General features: G+C 53.3%; 1 protein-coding gene across 4 annotated transcripts in view; it reads left to right on the top strand.

Moving 5' to 3' along the window:
- Positions 1-17362, top strand: part of fgd1 (FYVE, RhoGEF and PH domain containing 1) — a 47514-nt gene that overhangs the window by 11719 nt on the left and 18433 nt on the right. The window contains exon 1 of one of the 4 annotated variants that reach the window (XM_088623889.1): positions 8213-8440. The exons of 2 other annotated variants lie outside the window; for them this stretch is intronic. In XM_088623889.1, coding sequence (XP_088480015.1) covers positions 8425-8440 — 16 coding nt within the window. In that variant the 5' untranslated portion in view covers positions 8213-8424. Of the gene's footprint in view, positions 1-8212; positions 8854-17362 lie in introns of those variants that run through there. One more of the 4 variants, XM_088623888.1, reaches the window with a different exon arrangement.

The following is a 17362-nucleotide window of genomic DNA, read 5'->3' as shown; positions in this document are numbered from 1 at the left end:
AATACAGGCTGCTCTTTGCAGATTGCCCCAGTGCCAGTCGGTACTGTACTAATACAGGCTGCCCTTTGCAGATTGCCCAGTGCCAGTTGGTACTGTACTAATACAGGCTGCCCTTTGCAGATTGCCCAGTGCCAGTTGGTACTGTACTAATACAGGCTGCCCTTTGCAGATTGCCCAGTGCCAGTCGGTACTGTACTAATACAGGCTGCCCTTTGCAGATTGCCCAGTGCCAGTTGGTACTATACTAATACAGGCTGCCCTTTGCAGATTGCCCAGTGCCAGTCGGTACTGTACTAATACAGGCTGCCCTTTGCAGATTGCCCAGTGCCAGTCGGTACTGTACTAATACAGGCTGCCCTTTGCAGATTGCCCAGTGCCAGTCGGTACTGTACTAATACAGGCTGCCCTTTGCAGATTGCACCAGTGCCAGTCAGTACTGTACTAATACAGGCTGCCCTTTGCAGATTGCCCAGTGCCAGTCGGTACTGTACTAATACAGGCTGCTCTTTGCAGATTGCCCAGTGCCAGTTGGTACTGTACTAATACAGGCTGCTCTTTGCAGATTGCCCCAGTGCTAGTCTGAACTGTATTCATACAGGCTGCTCTTTGCAGATTGCCACAGCACCAGTCTGAACTGTATTCATACAGGCTCCGTCCAGGGTACAAAAAAGCCATTGAGAAAAGAGGGTGAAGAGTTTCTGGTTGCTGAGTGTGTGTGTGAAGGATGAGATCAGATAGCAGGGCAGACAGAGAGCAGCAGAGCAGCCATGCCCAGCTGAGAGGTGTGTGTGACTGGAGAGTGTGTCAGTATGTCACTGTGAACCACAGGCAACGTGGCACCGCAGAGAGAGAGAGAGGGAGTTTAATCGTGAGAGAGAGAGGGATAGACGGGGAGCAAGCAAGCTTTAATCACCCATGAGAGGAAGAGATAGAGAGTCTTAATCATACAGAAGAGAGAGTTTTAATTACTCGTGAGAGAGAGGGATAGAGGAGGGAGGACTGGCCTTTTAAAGGCATGTTATTTACTCAGAAAAGAACAGAACAGTGTTTCACAGCGAGAGAGAGAGAGGACTCTGCTCTTCCAGCACACTGTTCAGAGGGAGAAAGAGAAGATGCAGGGGATTTTCTGTAGAAAAAAAGACTTTGTAGAGTCACAGATTGTTTCTGGTGTTCACAATCCTGAGAGGGGAGCCCAAAGCTCTCCAGGTGAGCTGCTGTTAACTCTTCAACATCCCTCTTTCCTTGGTATCTGACCTTTTCGGATGTTCAAGGAAACCTTGATGTCTGGAGATGCCCTGGATTTTACTTCAGCCTAGCCTGACCACATCCTTAAGGCACATGGAGGTCCCACCGCGCTGTGTGACTTAAAAAAACTCCAATTTGCGTTGCCCAGTGAGTAAACAGCCGCCGTGCCTGACCACAGATGTGCTGTTTGACAGACGTCTCCCAGGAAGATGTATATGTTTGCTGAAGACGGCATTCCTCGCCGAGCCGAGGCTGCGGGCGCACGCCACGCATCGAGGCGTCCCTTTTAGGACATAGGTGCAAAGGTCAAGGGTCACGGGCTGACATTCCCTGAGCAATGCCCCAGCATTCCGCCCCTCGGCATTCCTCCACACAGACGCCCCGGCTGCCACCCCTGCACTGCAGGAATAGCAGGGAGGCAACGATAGACCCCAAAGAACAGGAAAGAGGAGAGAGGATGGGTGGAAAGGCTGAACGATTGCACTGAAATCACCAAGTGTCCAGTCCTGGTCCTGCAGGGCCGGTCAGTGTGTCTGCAGTTGTGTCCAGTCCTGGTCCTGCAGGGCCGGTCAGTGTGTCTGCAGTGGTGTCCAGTCCTGGTCCTGCAGGGCCGGTCAGTGTGTCTCCAGGGGTGTCCAGTCTGGTCCTGCAGGGCCGGTCAGTGTGTCTGCTATGGTGTCCAGTCCTGGTCCTGGGGGGGTGTTTATTCTTTTGGTTTTTATTCCAACTCAGCTCTTAGCCAGCTGGACTACTTATTCAACTGGGCCAGTTTACCAGCTTCTCCCAACTCTTCTAGTGCTGCTTTAGAGACCTGGAACATCTGACCACTGATTCACTGAACAGTCCTGTTACAATAGGAGCTACAGTCCCAGTAAAGTAGAACAGTCCTGTTACAATAGGGGCTACAGTCCCAGTACAGTAGAACAGTCCTGTTACAACAGGAGCTACAGTCCCAGTACAATAGAACAGTCCTGTTACAATAGGGGCTACAGTCCCAGTACAGTAGAACAGTCCTGTTACAATAGGGGCTACAGTCCCAGTACAGTAGAACAGTCCTGTTACAATAGGGGCTACAGTCCCAGTACAGGTGAATAGTTGGTGCACGTACTGTACAATACTTGTTCCAGAGTTTCTCTATGGTTTAATTCATAAGCATTTTTTAAATGGCAAATATTGGATTAAAAAAAATATATATATTTTTAAGAAATATAAAATTCCTTGCTGTCCTGCCCTCTCTCAGGCATCTGCTTTGTCAGTACTGGGGGGTCTTGCTCTCTCGCTGGCCCCTGTTGCCATAGGCGATGGAATGTGGGGTTGCTATGACAGCCTGACAGCTGGGCGAGAGGAGGAAGCTGTGAGTGGCCACAGCTGAGGGGGCAGGGAGAGAAGGAGTACCCCCTTAAAGTGAGACGTCTCACGTGTCACCCCCGGATCAGAATTGCAGTGGCTTCCTTGGGATAGCTAGTTCTGCTCTCTTGGTTGAGTTCAATTAGTGGTGTATGGCCCCTAGTGTACAGGTTCTTAGATTTTTTTGTATAGCCCCTTGGTGATGAATTAAAATCCAAACTAGGAGAAGTTAAATTTCACACCATTCCTACTCATGTTTCAAAGCGTTTCCTAAACACGTTTTAGGTTCTCATTCCGAGGAGTTGTGACCAGCAGGGTTGTCATTGCACTCGAGCTACTGAGTTGACCTCTGACCTGGGCTGTGTGTTTCAGTAGACAATTTTTATGACCTCAGAAATAATTGCAGAATAATCTCTGAGATTGGCAAAAGAGTCCCTTGACATTAAGTTTTGGGGATGTGGTAAAGAATATCGTTAAGCGAATGATTAATTGGAGTCATTAATGAAGTAACAGGGGAGCTGAATCGGGCCACAGCAGCTGTTTCTGACCGTCTCTGCTGCCGCAGGGCTGGGGGCTGGGGGCTCGGGGCTCGGCTCTCCTCGGTGAGCAGCGGCACTTTCCTCAGTGCTCGTCCGGCACGATTTATCGAAGCTGGAGCTGGTAGCAGTCAGCGATGAGCCAGTGGTGAGCCTCTCTGGCCAGAGGCACAGAACGTTTCAATCCTCCTTCCTTCGTTTATAACCTCAGGGAGTGGGAGGGGTTAAAAACTCTCGAGGGGGGGGAGCCGGGGGTGGGGTTCCCGGGGTTCAGCAGGGTGTGTGTGTGTGTGTGAGCGCCGATCAGTGAACTCGCTACAGTACAGTACACGTGACCCCGTTTGACCTCGGGCTCGTGGCGAATGGGCTGTGACTGAGGATCAAAGGGCTCCTGACAGCTCTGCCCAACACCCCCCCCCCCCCCCCGCGGGGGGTCGGACTGAGACTCCGTGAGCATGGGGGTGGGATTACGGTCCCCTGTGTTTGTGTGCAGGAGGGGGACGGCAGGCGTGTGTCGCTGGAGTGGGTGGGGGTGTGTGTGTGTGTGTGTGTGTGTGAGGGTCCTTCAGTGGCGATAATGGAGCGGGTGGCAGCTGGCAGATGGCAGTGCCCCCTGGGAAATCAGGAGGGTCGACTCTGTTCTGAAAGAGAGGACACGTGCCGGCCCAGGGCCTGGGGGGGGGGGGGGGGCAACACACACCCAGCAGGGGTGAGAGAGGGAGGGGGGTCGGCTCACACACTGCAGGCACACCGGCTGACTGCACACTGCTGCAACACTGAGTGACTGGACACTGCTGCAACACTGAGTGACTGGACACTGCTGCAACACTGAGTGACTGGACACTGATGTAACACTGACTGACTGCACACTGCTGCAACACTGAGTGACTGGACACTGCTGCAACACTGAGTGACTGCACACTGCTGCAACACTGAGTGACTGGACACTGCTGCAACACTGAGTGACTGGACACTGCTGCAACACTGAGTGACTGCACACTGCTGCAACACTGAGTGACTGCACACTGCTGCAACACTGAGTGACTGGACACTGCTGCAACACTGAGTGACTGCACACTGCTGCAACACTGAGTGACTGGACACTGCTGTAACACTGAGTGACTGGACACTGCTGCAACACTGAGTGACTGGACACTGCTGCAACACTGAGTGACTGGACACTGCTGCAACACTGAGTGACTGCACACTGCTGCAACACTGAGTGACTGGACACTGCTGCAACACTGAGTGACTGCACACTGCTGCAACACTGAGTGACTGGACACTGCTGTAACACTGAGTGACTGCACACTGCTGCAACACTGAGTGACTGGACACTGCTGTAACACTGAGTGACTGGACACTGCTGCAACACTGAGTGACTGGACACTGCTGCAACACTGAGTGACTGGACACTGCTGCAACACTGAGTGACTGCACACTGCTGCAACACTGAGTGACTGGACACTGCTGTAACACTGAGTGACTGCACACTGCTGCAACACTGAGTGACTGGACACTGCTGTAACACTGAGTGACTGGACACTGCTGCAACACTGAGTGACTGGACACTGCTGCAACACTGAGTGACTGGACACTGCTGCAACACTGAGTGACTGGACACTGCTGCAACACTGAGTGACTGGACACTGCTGCAACACTGAGTGACTGCACACTGCTGCAACACTGAGTGACTGGACACTGATGTAACACTGACTGACTGCACACTGCTGCAACACTGAGTGACTGGACACTGCTGTAACACTGAGTGACTGGACACTGCTGCAACACTGAGTGACTGGACACTGCTGCAACACTGAGTGACTGGACACTGCTGCAACACTGACTGACTGGACACTGCTGTAACACTGAGTGACTGGACACTGCTGCAACACTGAGTGACTGGACACTGCTGCAACACTGAGTGACTGGACACTGCTGCAACACTGAGTGACTGCACACTGCTGCAACACTGAGTGACTGGACACTGATGTAACACTGACTGACTGCACACTGCTGCAACACTGAGTGACTGGACACTGCTGCAACACTGAGTGACTGCACACTGCTGTAACACTGAGTGACTGGACACTGCTGCAACACTGAGTGACTGGACACTGCTGCAACACTGAGTGACTGGACACTGCTGCAACACTGAGTGACTGGACACTGCTGCAACACTGACTGACTGGACACTGCTGTAACACTGAGTGACTGGACACTGCTGCAACACTGAGTGACTGGACACTGCTGTAACACTGAGTGACTGGACACTGCTGCAACACTGAGTGACTGGACACTGCTGTAACACTGACTGACTGGACACTGATGTAACACTGAGTGACTGGACACTGCTGTAACACTGAGTGACTGGACACTGCTGCAACACTGAGTGACTGGACACTGCTGTAACACTGACTGACTGGACACTGCTGCAACACTGAGTGACTGCACACTGCTGCAACACTGAGTGACTGGACACTGCTGTAACACTGACTGACTGGACACTGCTGCAACACTGAGTGACTGGACACTGCTGCAACACTGAGTGACTGGACACTGCTGTAACACTGACTGACTGGACACTGCTGTAACACTGACTGACTGGACACTGCTGCAACACTGAGTGACTGGACACTGCTGCAACACTGAGTGACTGGACACTGCTGTAACACTGAGTGACTGGACACTGCTGCAACACTGACTGACTGGACACTGATGTAACACTGACTGACTGGACACTGCTGCAACACTGAGTGACTGCACACTGCTGCAACACTGAGTGACTGGACACTGCTGTAACACTGAGTGACTGCACACTGCTGCAACACTGAGTGACTGGACACTGCTGTAACACTGAGTGACTGGACACTGCTGCAACACTGAGTGACTGGACACTGCTGCAACACTGAGTGACTGGACACTGCTGCAACACTGAGTGACTGCACACTGCTGCAACACTGAGTGACTGGACACTGATGTAACACTGACTGACTGCACACTGCTGCAACACTGAGTGACTGGACACTGCTGTAACACTGAGTGACTGGACACTGCTGCAACACTGAGTGACTGGACACTGCTGCAACACTGAGTGACTGGACACTGCTGCAACACTGACTGACTGGACACTGCTGTAACACTGAGTGACTGGACACTGCTGCAACACTGAGTGACTGGACACTGCTGCAACACTGAGTGACTGGACACTGCTGTAACACTGAGTGACTGGACACTGCTGTAACACTGAGTGACTGGACACTGCTGCAACACTGAGTGACTGGACACTGCTGCAACACTGAGTGACTGGACACTGCTGTAACACTGAGTGACTGGACACTGCTGTAACACTGAGTGACTGGACACTGCTGCAACACTGAGTGACTGGACACTGCTGCAACACTGAGTGACTGGACACTGCTGCAACACTGAGTGACTGGACACTGCTGTAACACTGAGTGACTGGACACTGCTGCAACACTGAGTGACTGGACACTGCTGCAACACTGAGTGACTGGACACTGCTGCAACACTGAGTGACTGCACACTGCTGCAACACTGAGTGACTGGACACTGCTGCAACACTGAGTGACTGGACACTGCTGTAACACTGAGTGACTGGACACTGCTGCAACACTGAGTGACTGGACACTGCTGCAACACTGAGTGACTGGACACTGCTGCAACACTGACTGACTGGACACTGCTGCAACACTGAGTGACTGGACACTGCTGCAACACTGAGTGACTGGACACTGCTGCAACACTGAGTGACTGGACACTGATGTAACACTGAGTGACTGGACACTGCTGTAACACTGAGTGACTGGACACTGCTGCAACACTGACTGACTGCACACTGCTGCAACACTGACTGACTGGACACTGATGTAACACTGAGTGACTGGACACTGATGTAACACTGACTGACTGGACACTGCTGTAACACTGAGTGACTGGACACTGCTGCAACACTGAGTGACTGGACACTGCTGCAACACTGAGTGACTGGACACTGCTGTAACACTGAGTGACTGCACACTGCTGCAACACTGAGTGACTGGACACTGCTGCAACACTGAGTGACTGGACACTGCTGTAACACTGAGTGACTGGACACTGCTGTAACACTGAGTGACTGGACACTGCTGCAACACTGAGTGACTGGACACTGCTGCAACACTGAGTGACTGGACACTGCTGCAACACTGACTGACTGCACACTGCTGCAACACTGAGTGACTGGACACTGCTGCAACACTGAGTGACTGGACACTGCTGCAACACTGAGTGACTGGACACTGCTGTAACACTGACTGACTGGACACTGCTGCAACACTGAGTGACTGGACACTGCTGCAACACTGAGTGACTGGACACTGCTGCAACACTGAGTGACTGGACACTGCTGTAACACTGACTGCCTGGACACTACTGTGATGCTGACTGGTCTGGACACTGCAGTACAATTGCAGTGACTGACTGGACACTCCAGTTCTTTAACACTGACTGACTAGATGTTACAGATAAGGCACACTGAATGACCAGACAAGACAGTACATTAACATTAATGGAGGTTTACTGAGTGAATGCTACATGAAAGGTGTGCTGAGTGCCTCTATGGTTCAGTTGTGCTTATTTGGATACTACAGTCTAGGCATTGACTGATTGGATACTTATATACAGTCAGTGATGTACTGGGCACAGATAAGCAAGATATCTGCACACTGCAGTGTAGCAGTGTAGACTGGCCAGTACAGTCCAGGTACACTGGACACTACAGTAAAGGCACTGGCTGACTGGACACTGCAGTGTACACTGGACACTACAGTAAAGGCACTGGCTGACTGGACACCAAAGTAGATTAACACTTCATCCTGGAAATACTCAAATGAATGAAGACAAATTATTCGGAAAGTAAAAAAAAAATAACAAGAGTTGCATCTTTAGAAATATTTCCGTATAAATTAACTGAACTGTCTGTGGCAACGATCACACATCTGCTCAAAAATCGCATCTTTTATCTTTCGAGGTTAGGAAACGCCGGTATATCTCACGATAACTGGCTATCGTTTGTGGCCTCTGGTCGTATTATTTATTTTTTCACTTTAAGTATCTATATCTATATGTTTACTCGTGTGATGACGGAAAACCGAACCGGTGTCATTTCGGTTTCTGTTGCCAAGGAAACACGGGGAGGGAGGGAGCGAGCGAGGGCGCGTGTGTGTCTGTGCGAGACAGCGAGGACAGAGGCAGCGCGTGCGGGGAAGTCTTCTCGCCTTAGCAACCTGCAGGGATGGCGGGGGGCCGGGGTGGGCGAATTGCGTTTCGGTAAAAAAGAAAAACAAAAAAAACAAAACAAAATTAGCCTGAGAGACGAGAGACGTGCGCGACTCGACCGAAAAGAAGCCTCCGAAACGGGACCGTCGCCTCTCGCTGTCGAAATCGCCGGGCTGCGTCTTCGCTTCGCTTCGCGAGGATGCTCCTGGATTTTCCGTCCTTTTAGTTTTTAGATTATTCAGGTTTTTTTGTTTTTGTGTCATTTTCCGCCAGCCTTCCCACCCCTCAGGTCGTTGAAGGACGGCGAATGATCATACACGCGCATTCGCCGGTCTGTTTTCGTGGCGTGAGGCTGCGGGGGGAGCCGCTCCCGCGTCCGTTACTTTCATGACCGGCTTCGTGTTCTGCTGCGCCGTGTACATGGACAAGACCGGCGTGCCTCGGGGTGAGTGAGCGCCCGGCCAGCTGCTGGCCGCGTGACCCTCGCCGGCCCGGCTCCCCCGTGCGCGGTGTCCGCGAGCGTGTGTGTGAGACGCTGCAGTCTGCGATAGCCGGTGCAGGACGAGCGCTCCTGTGTTGTGTGTGTTGTGTGTGCGTGCTGTGTGTTGTGTTGTGTGTTGTGTGTGTGAGACGCTGCTGTCTGCGATAGCCGGTGCGGGACGAGCGCTCCTGTATTGTGTGTGTTGTGTGTGTGTTGTGTGTGTGTGTTGTGTGTGTGAGACGCTGCTGTCTGCGATAGCCGGTGCAGGACGAGCGCTCCTGTGTTGTGTGTGTTGTGTGTGTGTGAGACGCTGCTGTCTGCGATAGCCGGTGCAGGACGAGCGCTCCTGTGTTGTGTGCTGTGTGTTGTGTGTGTTGTGTGTGTGTGAGACGCTGCTGTCTGCGATAACCGGTGCAGGACGAGCGCTCCTGTGTTGTGTGTGCGTGCTGTGTGTTGTGTGTGTGTGTGTGTTGTGTGTTGTGTGTGTGAGACGCTGCTGTCTGCGATAGCCGGTGCAGGACGAGCGCTCCTGTGTTGTGTGTGTGTGTGCGTGCTGTGTGTTGTGTGTGTGTGTTGTGTGTGTGAGACGCTGCCGTCTGCGATAGCCGGTGCAGGACGAGCGCTCCTGTGTTGTGTGTGTGTGTGTTGTGTGTGTGTGTTGTGTGTGTGAGACGCTGCCGTCTGCGACAGCCGGTGCAGGACGAGCGCTCCTGTGTTGTGTGTGTGTGTGTTGTGTGTGTGTGTTGTGTGTGTGAGACGCTGCCGTCTGCGATAGCTGGTGCAGGACGAGCGCTCCTGTGTTGTGTGTTGTGTGTTGTGTGTTGTGTGTGTGAGACGCTGCCGTCTGCGATAGCCGGTGCAGGACGAGCGCTCCTGTGTTGTGTGTTGTGTGTTGTGTGTTGTGTGTGTGAGACGCTGCTGTCTGCGATAGCCGGTGCAGGACGAGCGCTCCTGTGTTGTGTGTGTGTGTGTTGTGTGTGTGTGTGTTGTATGTGATGCGCGTGTGAGAACGAAGCTCAGGAAACCACCACGAACTGTCGTCCGACCCCCGTTGCCTCTCGATGGAGGGCAGTACATCGCTGTCTCAATATTGCCAGATCAGCCAGCCCTGCGCTGTGAGTTCGGGGGCTCAGTCATGATTATGGATATTGTGGCGGCGGTGAGTCAGGCGCGCCCTCAGACCCATGTCCTTATTTGCGCGTGTGTTTGCACGCAGAGTCACACCTCGCCGGAGCAGCAGAGAGCGGAGCGGACGCCTTGCTCTTCTCCAGCGCTATTCGTGAAGCGCTGTGTGGTTGTTTTCCTGTACAGAGCACGCGTTAGGACCCCACTGCCCCGTCCCCGCGGTTGGGATGATCTGTTTATCTCCAGTTAGCTTCTCCCCCGACCAGTCTCTGCGCCCGGAGTTGCCGGACGGTGCCCCGGTGCTCTGCCTCTGCTGGGGCCTCCCCGCGTGTTTCCACGGCGAGACCCCCGGTGTCTCCGGCGCGGCTGCGCGAGGGCTTCTGCCGCGCGTGCCGTGGGGTGCCGATGCAGCGCGCGCGCGCCGGGCAGCGGGAGAGGCGCCTGCAGGCTGTCAGTGCCCGTGCCGTGGAGGTGGTGGTGGTGGTGGTGGGGGGTTGTGTGTGTGTGTGTGATGTGGAGCTAAGTTTCGCTGGTTTTGATCTGCTCCTTTGCGCCGGATGCTAATTGCCTTCAAGACTGGTACGGGCGCATCTGCGCTGCTGCGTTCATGGATCACGTGGGCGTGTCGGCATATCTGTATTACAATATGTATTTGATTGCGTATTGTGTGTGTGCGCATGAAGCGTGGTTTCCTCCACACAGCCTAAAGACACGCCGTCGAGGTTAATCGTGATCTCTGGACTGTCTCGCTGAGGTGCGGGTGCACCTCGGGGTGCCTGGTGGCCTTTGTCCGCCAGGCCTGGTCCTAGCTCGCCGGCGGTTATGGGTAACCGGGGGATGTGTGGGTCTATATATACAGGACGAGGAAGGAGAGAGGCGCGCGTCCCCCCCCCGGCCGCGAGTGGAGCTGTGGGCTGGCGGACCAGCTCCCTGGCGCTGGTAGGGGGGGCACGCGTGGGCTGTGTGTCCGCGGGGGGAGTTTGATAATGCGGCAGATGTCGGCGGGGGTGTCAGTGTAGCGTTTCGGCTGGTTCCTTGTTCTCTGAACTCTGAACTCTGAACTCTGAACTCTTTCCGATTGCAGGAAGCGGTTGTCCTCGGGTCTTGCCCCTCGCCCAGCCGTTAGCAGGAGGGTCTGAGCTGTGGGGGTTCCCCTGCCTGAGCTGGTCCAGGCCGCGCTGGTGTTTAGTGAGACCCCTGTACCCCTCTTGTACCCCTTACACCCCCGGCCTGTTGCAGCGGGTGTCAGGGGACTGGACTCTGGGCTCTGGGAGCGCGAGACTGAGAGAGCGCTGCCGGGCTCGTGGGGCCTCTGGCCTCGTCCCCGGGCGGGGGGCCACTGCACCCTGTGGTACGGGGTTCCTGCTCTTGTTGTGGGGGGCGGGGACGGGGGGGCTGCAGTAGATGCTGGGGGGGTCACTGCTGTCCGAGTCGCAGCAGTCGCGATTGCGGTGACTTCATCCTCTCCCCGTAACGCCAGTGTGCGCCGTCTGTGTCTGTGTACACCGCTGTGGAAAAGCCGTTATTTCACACAGCCTCCCCTTGAACACACGCGAGGCTGCAGATGAGAAAAGGCCGGTCAGCCCGTCCAGCTCGCGTGGCGGCTTGAAGGTTTATCGATCCCGGGATCTCACCCAGCGGGGCGGCGGCTTCAGCCTGTTCCACGCTCCCCCCACCCTTGGCGTAAAAGGGTGCCTCCTGCCGTCCGTTCTGAAAGGCGCTCCTTTGTTGTTTGCACGTGTGTGTCCCCTGCTTCGTGTTACACTTTTCTTGCTGGGGAAAAAAAAGAAAACTGGTTTCTTGATGGCTTCGAGGGGTTTGAACCCCTGTATCAGGTCCCCTTGTAGCTTCTGGCCAAATTTCCCTCTGGCCCTTACCAATTATGGCCTCCTAATAACCCCCCTCTCTGAACTGGCTTCATCACTCTGCTCTCCTCCCCACTCAGAGCTGGTGTGTGGGGAGAGGACTGGAGCATCATCCAGGTGGGGCTGCACACTGGTGGGGGTGGAGGGGATCCCCATTACCTGTGAAGCGCTTTGAGTGGAGTGTCCAGAAAAGCGCTATATAAGTGTAAGGAATTGTTATTAATTATTATTATTCTCCCTTTTGAGACTGAAGAGGTCCAGTTCCTCCAGCCTGTCTTCATATGGCATGAAGGGTCTCACGGGTCTGTCTTGGGATACCTGTGTCCCTTTCGCTCTGAGCAGAAAACGAGTGCAATGTTTCCCATTGAAACTCTTCGGTTCGATAATACAAAAATGTGTTTAAATGTCAAGTTTAGAAATAAATTATGGAACATAAAAGAGAGAAAACGGAACTGACATCAAATTAGTTGAAATATGTGTGCCGAATCAAAAAATAAAGGGGCTGAAATAATCGGCATATTTTATTTCATGCAGCCAAAGGTGCTGTCAGGGCAGTTTTTTGAAGCCAAGCTGTTTTCCTTTTGGGCGACAACCTTTCACAGCAGGCGATGAGGTTGGCTCTCTTGCCCGCTGTTTTTGGCTGGTTTGATTAGGAGCCGGAGGACCAGGATAATCAATAGCAGCCTCTTCCCTTTCATGTCTCGCAGCTGGGCAGCTCACTTCCCTGTGCCCTCGCCCGTGACCTCTCACCTCTGACCTCCGACCTCCAACACCGTCCGGCTGCCCCTGCTCTGTGTTGAAAGGGGGTCGTGACTGTTTTTAAACTGCAAGATGCCCAGTTCTGCGACCTAATGGGTCTCAACCTTGAGCTCTGGTCCAAAGCACCCGACTTTAACCGAAGGGTTTTAGGGTTTGTTTTCATTTATGTCTGAGGACATGTGGATGGAAAGCAGTCTTGTTAACTGGAGCATTTTGTCTGCAAACTTCAAGCGTAGATGCATGTGGGGTTCACGATCGTGATATAATCTTTCATACTTGAGCGTTCAGAGAATGCATTGATATATCTTACAAGTTGTGCGTCATGTGCTGTTTTCAGTCCCTACAGAAAAATGATTCATTTGCTACACGAACTTGTAATCTCATTCTAGATTAGACAGTTCCGAGCTGCAGTCAGTTCAGTAGCTCCTGGAAGTGTGTCTGGGGAGTACTGTTGTCCTGGAACGCGAGATTCGGTCTCGGCCTGTTTCTTCCCTGGGAATCGTGATAGACTGGGATACCCCAGTCCCCACTGTGAGGCAGGCTGTCGTGTAGCTGACCAGCACCAAGTTTAAATTAGGATTCATGCGTCCGCTTGTTTTCAGCTTGAGAGTTCCTCCTCCTGCGCCCGGCGCACAGACTGCGCGTGTGGCCCGTTAGAAACGTCGAGACCGTTTGAGCCAGGGCGGCAGTTCTTCTCCCAGGAGCAGGATCGGGGCGGGGGGGATACAGAAGCACTGGGAAGCTTGAGCAAAACCTTCCGCACGGCTACAAAAACGCGTTTTTCAGAAAAACAGAAACAAAGATCAGGGCCATCCATGGGGGGCAGCTGGCAGGGAGAGAGGGGCTCCCCGGCCGCTCGCCTGCGTCAGATGCACCCCGTCACCGGGGGCCAGGCTGCTGCGCGTTCGCTCTCGGGGGTACCCCTCGTCTGCCGCCCTCGGGCTGGGGTCCTGCTGAGCCCGTAAAGACACTCACACAGGTACCACTGGCCCGGGCCTGGCTCACGAGAGCACCCAGCTGACCCGGATCGTCCGAGAGGACGTGGCCAGTGTGGGCCTCGGCAAGCCTCTTGGCAAGACCGGACCCCCCGAGCAGATCGGGCCCCCCCACCCCTCCGCGCTGGCATTGCGAGAGGTGGGCGTGTCCCTGGGGCGCGGGCCCTGCAGGTCCCCTTTCTGCCTGCACGGATCTGGGGGCTCGGATTTGAGGGCCAAGCACCTCAGTGTTCCCCAAGTAGGCGGTATAATAAAACCAGGAATCCCGACTTTTTTTTAAAAAGTAAGAAAGCGCGTGCCGATTGCTTCCGTGTTGGAAGGGGCAAACGTCCTGCCATCAACCGTTGAGACGTCCGTCAGAGGGCAGAGACCAGAGGCGCTGCGGATGCCAGTATCTTCCGCGCAGAGGTGTTAAGAACAGGAAAGAGGATCCCTGCCACCTATCTTCTCATGTGGTAGTTAGTTTATTAGATAATTGACCCCAGGATCGCCTCCAGCTGTCCATCAGTTTCAATGGCGTGGCTAGGCAGCCTGTTCCACACTCCTACACCCCTTAATGTAAAGACGCGCATCCTGTTCACTGTTTTAAATGCCATTCCTATATACTTTTTTCCTATTTTTTTTCTATTTTTTATAAGATCACAGGATAGAGAATTCAATTCATAATACTTTACTCACCACCACGGGGGCAGTTTAAGCAGCAACAAAAGTGGTGCAACAACAACACCAAAAGAACAACATTATGAAGAAAACAAATAAAGCGCCCGTGCTCTTGGATCAAGGGCTCCCAGCCGTGGTCCTGAGGAGCTCATGGCTTGTTTTTATTCCACCTGAGCACTCAGTTAGAAAAATGAGTCCTGACTAGACCACATTGTGGATTTAATTTGGGCTCTATAATTTTTCCAGCTCCTTAAGGCTACTTCTTACATGTTATTAATTATTCATTTTATGTTACTTAAGTTCTCCAAACTATGAGTAGAACAAATGTGTGTACTTTCTAACCAAGCAACCTGTTAGTTCAGTTAGGAAGAGCTCAGCTACAGTGAAACTCAAGTGGACTGGTCGCTTGTCCACTGGAGAACACACACTAGCTCATTGCAGGACAGACACACACCCTGAACTGGTCACTAGCTCACTGCAGGACACACACACAGCCTCTGGACTGGTCACTAGCTCATTGCAGGACAGACACACACCCTGAACTGGTCACTAGCTCACTGCAGGACAGTAAACAGCCTCTGGACTGGTTACTAGCTCACTGCTGGTCACACACCCCCTGAACTGGTCACTAGCTCACTACAGGACACACACAGTTGGAGTGTATGTGTCTGTATTTGTGAACATGTGTTCTTCTTTGTGTGCCGGAGTGTGAGTGTGTATGTGTGTGTGTGTGGGTTCCTCTGTGTGTGTGCATGTCTCTGTGTGCGTTCTTCTGTTTGTGTGTTTCACTGTGTGCCCATGTCTGTGTGTGTGCATACATGTCTCTGTGTGCACACGAGTGCATGTCTCTATATGCAAATTTGTCTGTGTGTGTCTCAGTGTGTGCATACATATTCCGCGTGCACGTCCGTGTGTGTGTCTCTGCGTGGACGTCCGTGTGTGTGTTTCAGTCTCTGTCTCTGCGTGCGTGTCTGTGTGTGTGCCTCAGTGTGTGCGTGTGTCTCTGCATGCACGTCTGTGTCTGTGTGTGTGTGTCAGTGTGTCAGTATGTCTGTGTGTGCGTGTGTGCGTGTGCCTGTGTGTGAGAGCCCTGATGGTTTCGATGACTCTCTGGAAACCAGGCCCGGGACACTCTGGGGTTTGACTCCTTGCCGATATGTTTTTCTCCCATTTTCTGGATCTATTTTTAGCTGAGGTGGCGAACTCCAGACTGCCTGAAAAAAGGCCTTATTCTTTTCTCCTTTTTCACTTGGGAAGAATGTAGGATGTTTACTTTATAAATTGTTACCTGCTCTCTCAGTCCAAAGCCATTTGATAATTCTGATAAAAGTTTTTTTCATTTTTTTTAACGTTCTGTCTTCTTCTAAAACCAATAGTCATAAAAAACCCATAAAAGATAAATATGTTTAACAATCTCTCTTTAAGCCTTCCCGTATGCATTAACCATTTTAGTTAGACTCACGCATTTTCTAGTAGAGCTGGTTACAGTTTATTTAAATGCACAAAGCAGTTATCCTGCATTTACCCTGCGGTTGTGCGGGGAGAGAGGAGCTCTGCTCTGCGGAAGGGAAGCCGTCCGGAAGTGCTTGCCAGGCGCAGGGCCTCATGGTGCTGAAAGCAGAGAAGGACAGATCCAGCTTGTTCGGTTCTCTGCCTGTGTTGAGACAGAGCCTGGCGCAGAAGGGTTTTCTCTGTAATAGGCGGCCACAACCTTTCGTAAGTTTCACAGTGATGAGAGTGGCAGCTGGTCGTTCTTTCTGGAGCTGAGCGGAGCCTCTCATGCCGCCCTTAATGGAGCAGGCCTGAGATTCCGCTGTGTCTGCTGCTGGTACCAGGTAGGGCCTGACTTAGATGATCATGCAAAAGGCTGACACTTGTGTCACGGGGACCACAGTATAGAAAAACCAAGATTACATCTTGTGTGCATTTTAATCCAGGGGCGCTTGGTGGGATTCAGCCAGGAGATAGCTAAAGGTGGCGTTTTCAGGTGTCCAATGGGACAGCAACATCCCAGGAGATAGCCTGAACAGAACAGCTGCCAGGATTGAGCATTTCCTGTCAGATCTGGTAGAAATGGACATCGTGCTTGATGCATTGAAATTTAAAACATCACTAGGTCCAAGCCTCCTCAGCAGGGAAAAGTAATAAATCGATCTTTGAATACAAATAAAAAATCATGCAAAAGGGTCCATTTAAGAGACAGCTCCATCTTTGTCTGCATGTGTCTCAGTTTGTAAAGGGGGTCTTGTTGCAAGGCTGGAGTGAGGACAGCCTGTGTGCTGTCTCGCTGGCAGGCCGATCGGCGGCCCGGATGAAGTGAGTGGCTTATTTCAGGCTGCAGGGAAGATCCTTAAAGAAGGCCCAGACATCCCTGTGCCAAGACAGCCGGGCCTGCTCCTGCCAGGAGAGCCAGCCCAACACGTGGAAGTAATAAAGCTCGATGCTTAACTGGTGTCATCATATGGAATCAATTAAGGCCATGTGGGGGACAGCCTCTCCCTTAAGATGGCCAGAGCTCCCGGCCGCCCGGGCCCGCCTGTGGGCACGCTGCCCGCGCCGCTTGAAGAGCTTGCTGGGACGTCCCGCCCGTCTGCGTCCCGCAGTTCTTCCGCAGGGCAGCCGCCGCAGCAGAGTCCTGCAAAACCCCACAGCCCGCGAGATACTGAGCACAGTGCGGCCCGCGAGACACTGAGCACAGTGCGGCCCGCGAGACACTGAGCACAGTGCGGCCCGCGAGACACTGAGCACAGTGCGGCCCGCGAGACACTGAGCACACTGCGGCCCGCGAGATACTGAGCACAGTGCGGCCCGCGAGATACTGAGCACAGTGCGGCCCGCGAGATACCGAGCACAGTGCGGCCCGCGAGATACCGAGCACAGTGTGGCCCGCGAGACACTGAGCACACTGCGGCCCGCGAGATACTGAGCACAGTGCGGCCCGCGAGATACTGAGCACAGTGCGGCCCGCGAGATACCGAGCACAGTGCGGCCCGCGAGATACCGAGCACAGTGCGGCCCGCGAGATACCGAGCACAGTGCGGCCCGCGAGATACCGAGCACAGTGTGGCC

This window comes from Lepisosteus platostomus, chromosome 3 (assembly GCF_059453375.1).
Source record: "Lepisosteus platostomus isolate fLepPlt1 chromosome 3, fLepPlt1.hap1, whole genome shotgun sequence".
Lineage (NCBI taxonomy): Eukaryota > Metazoa > Chordata > Actinopteri > Semionotiformes > Lepisosteidae > Lepisosteus > Lepisosteus platostomus.
The sequence above is the reverse complement of the archived record's forward strand: the minus strand, read 5'-3'. Positions and strand labels throughout refer to the sequence as shown.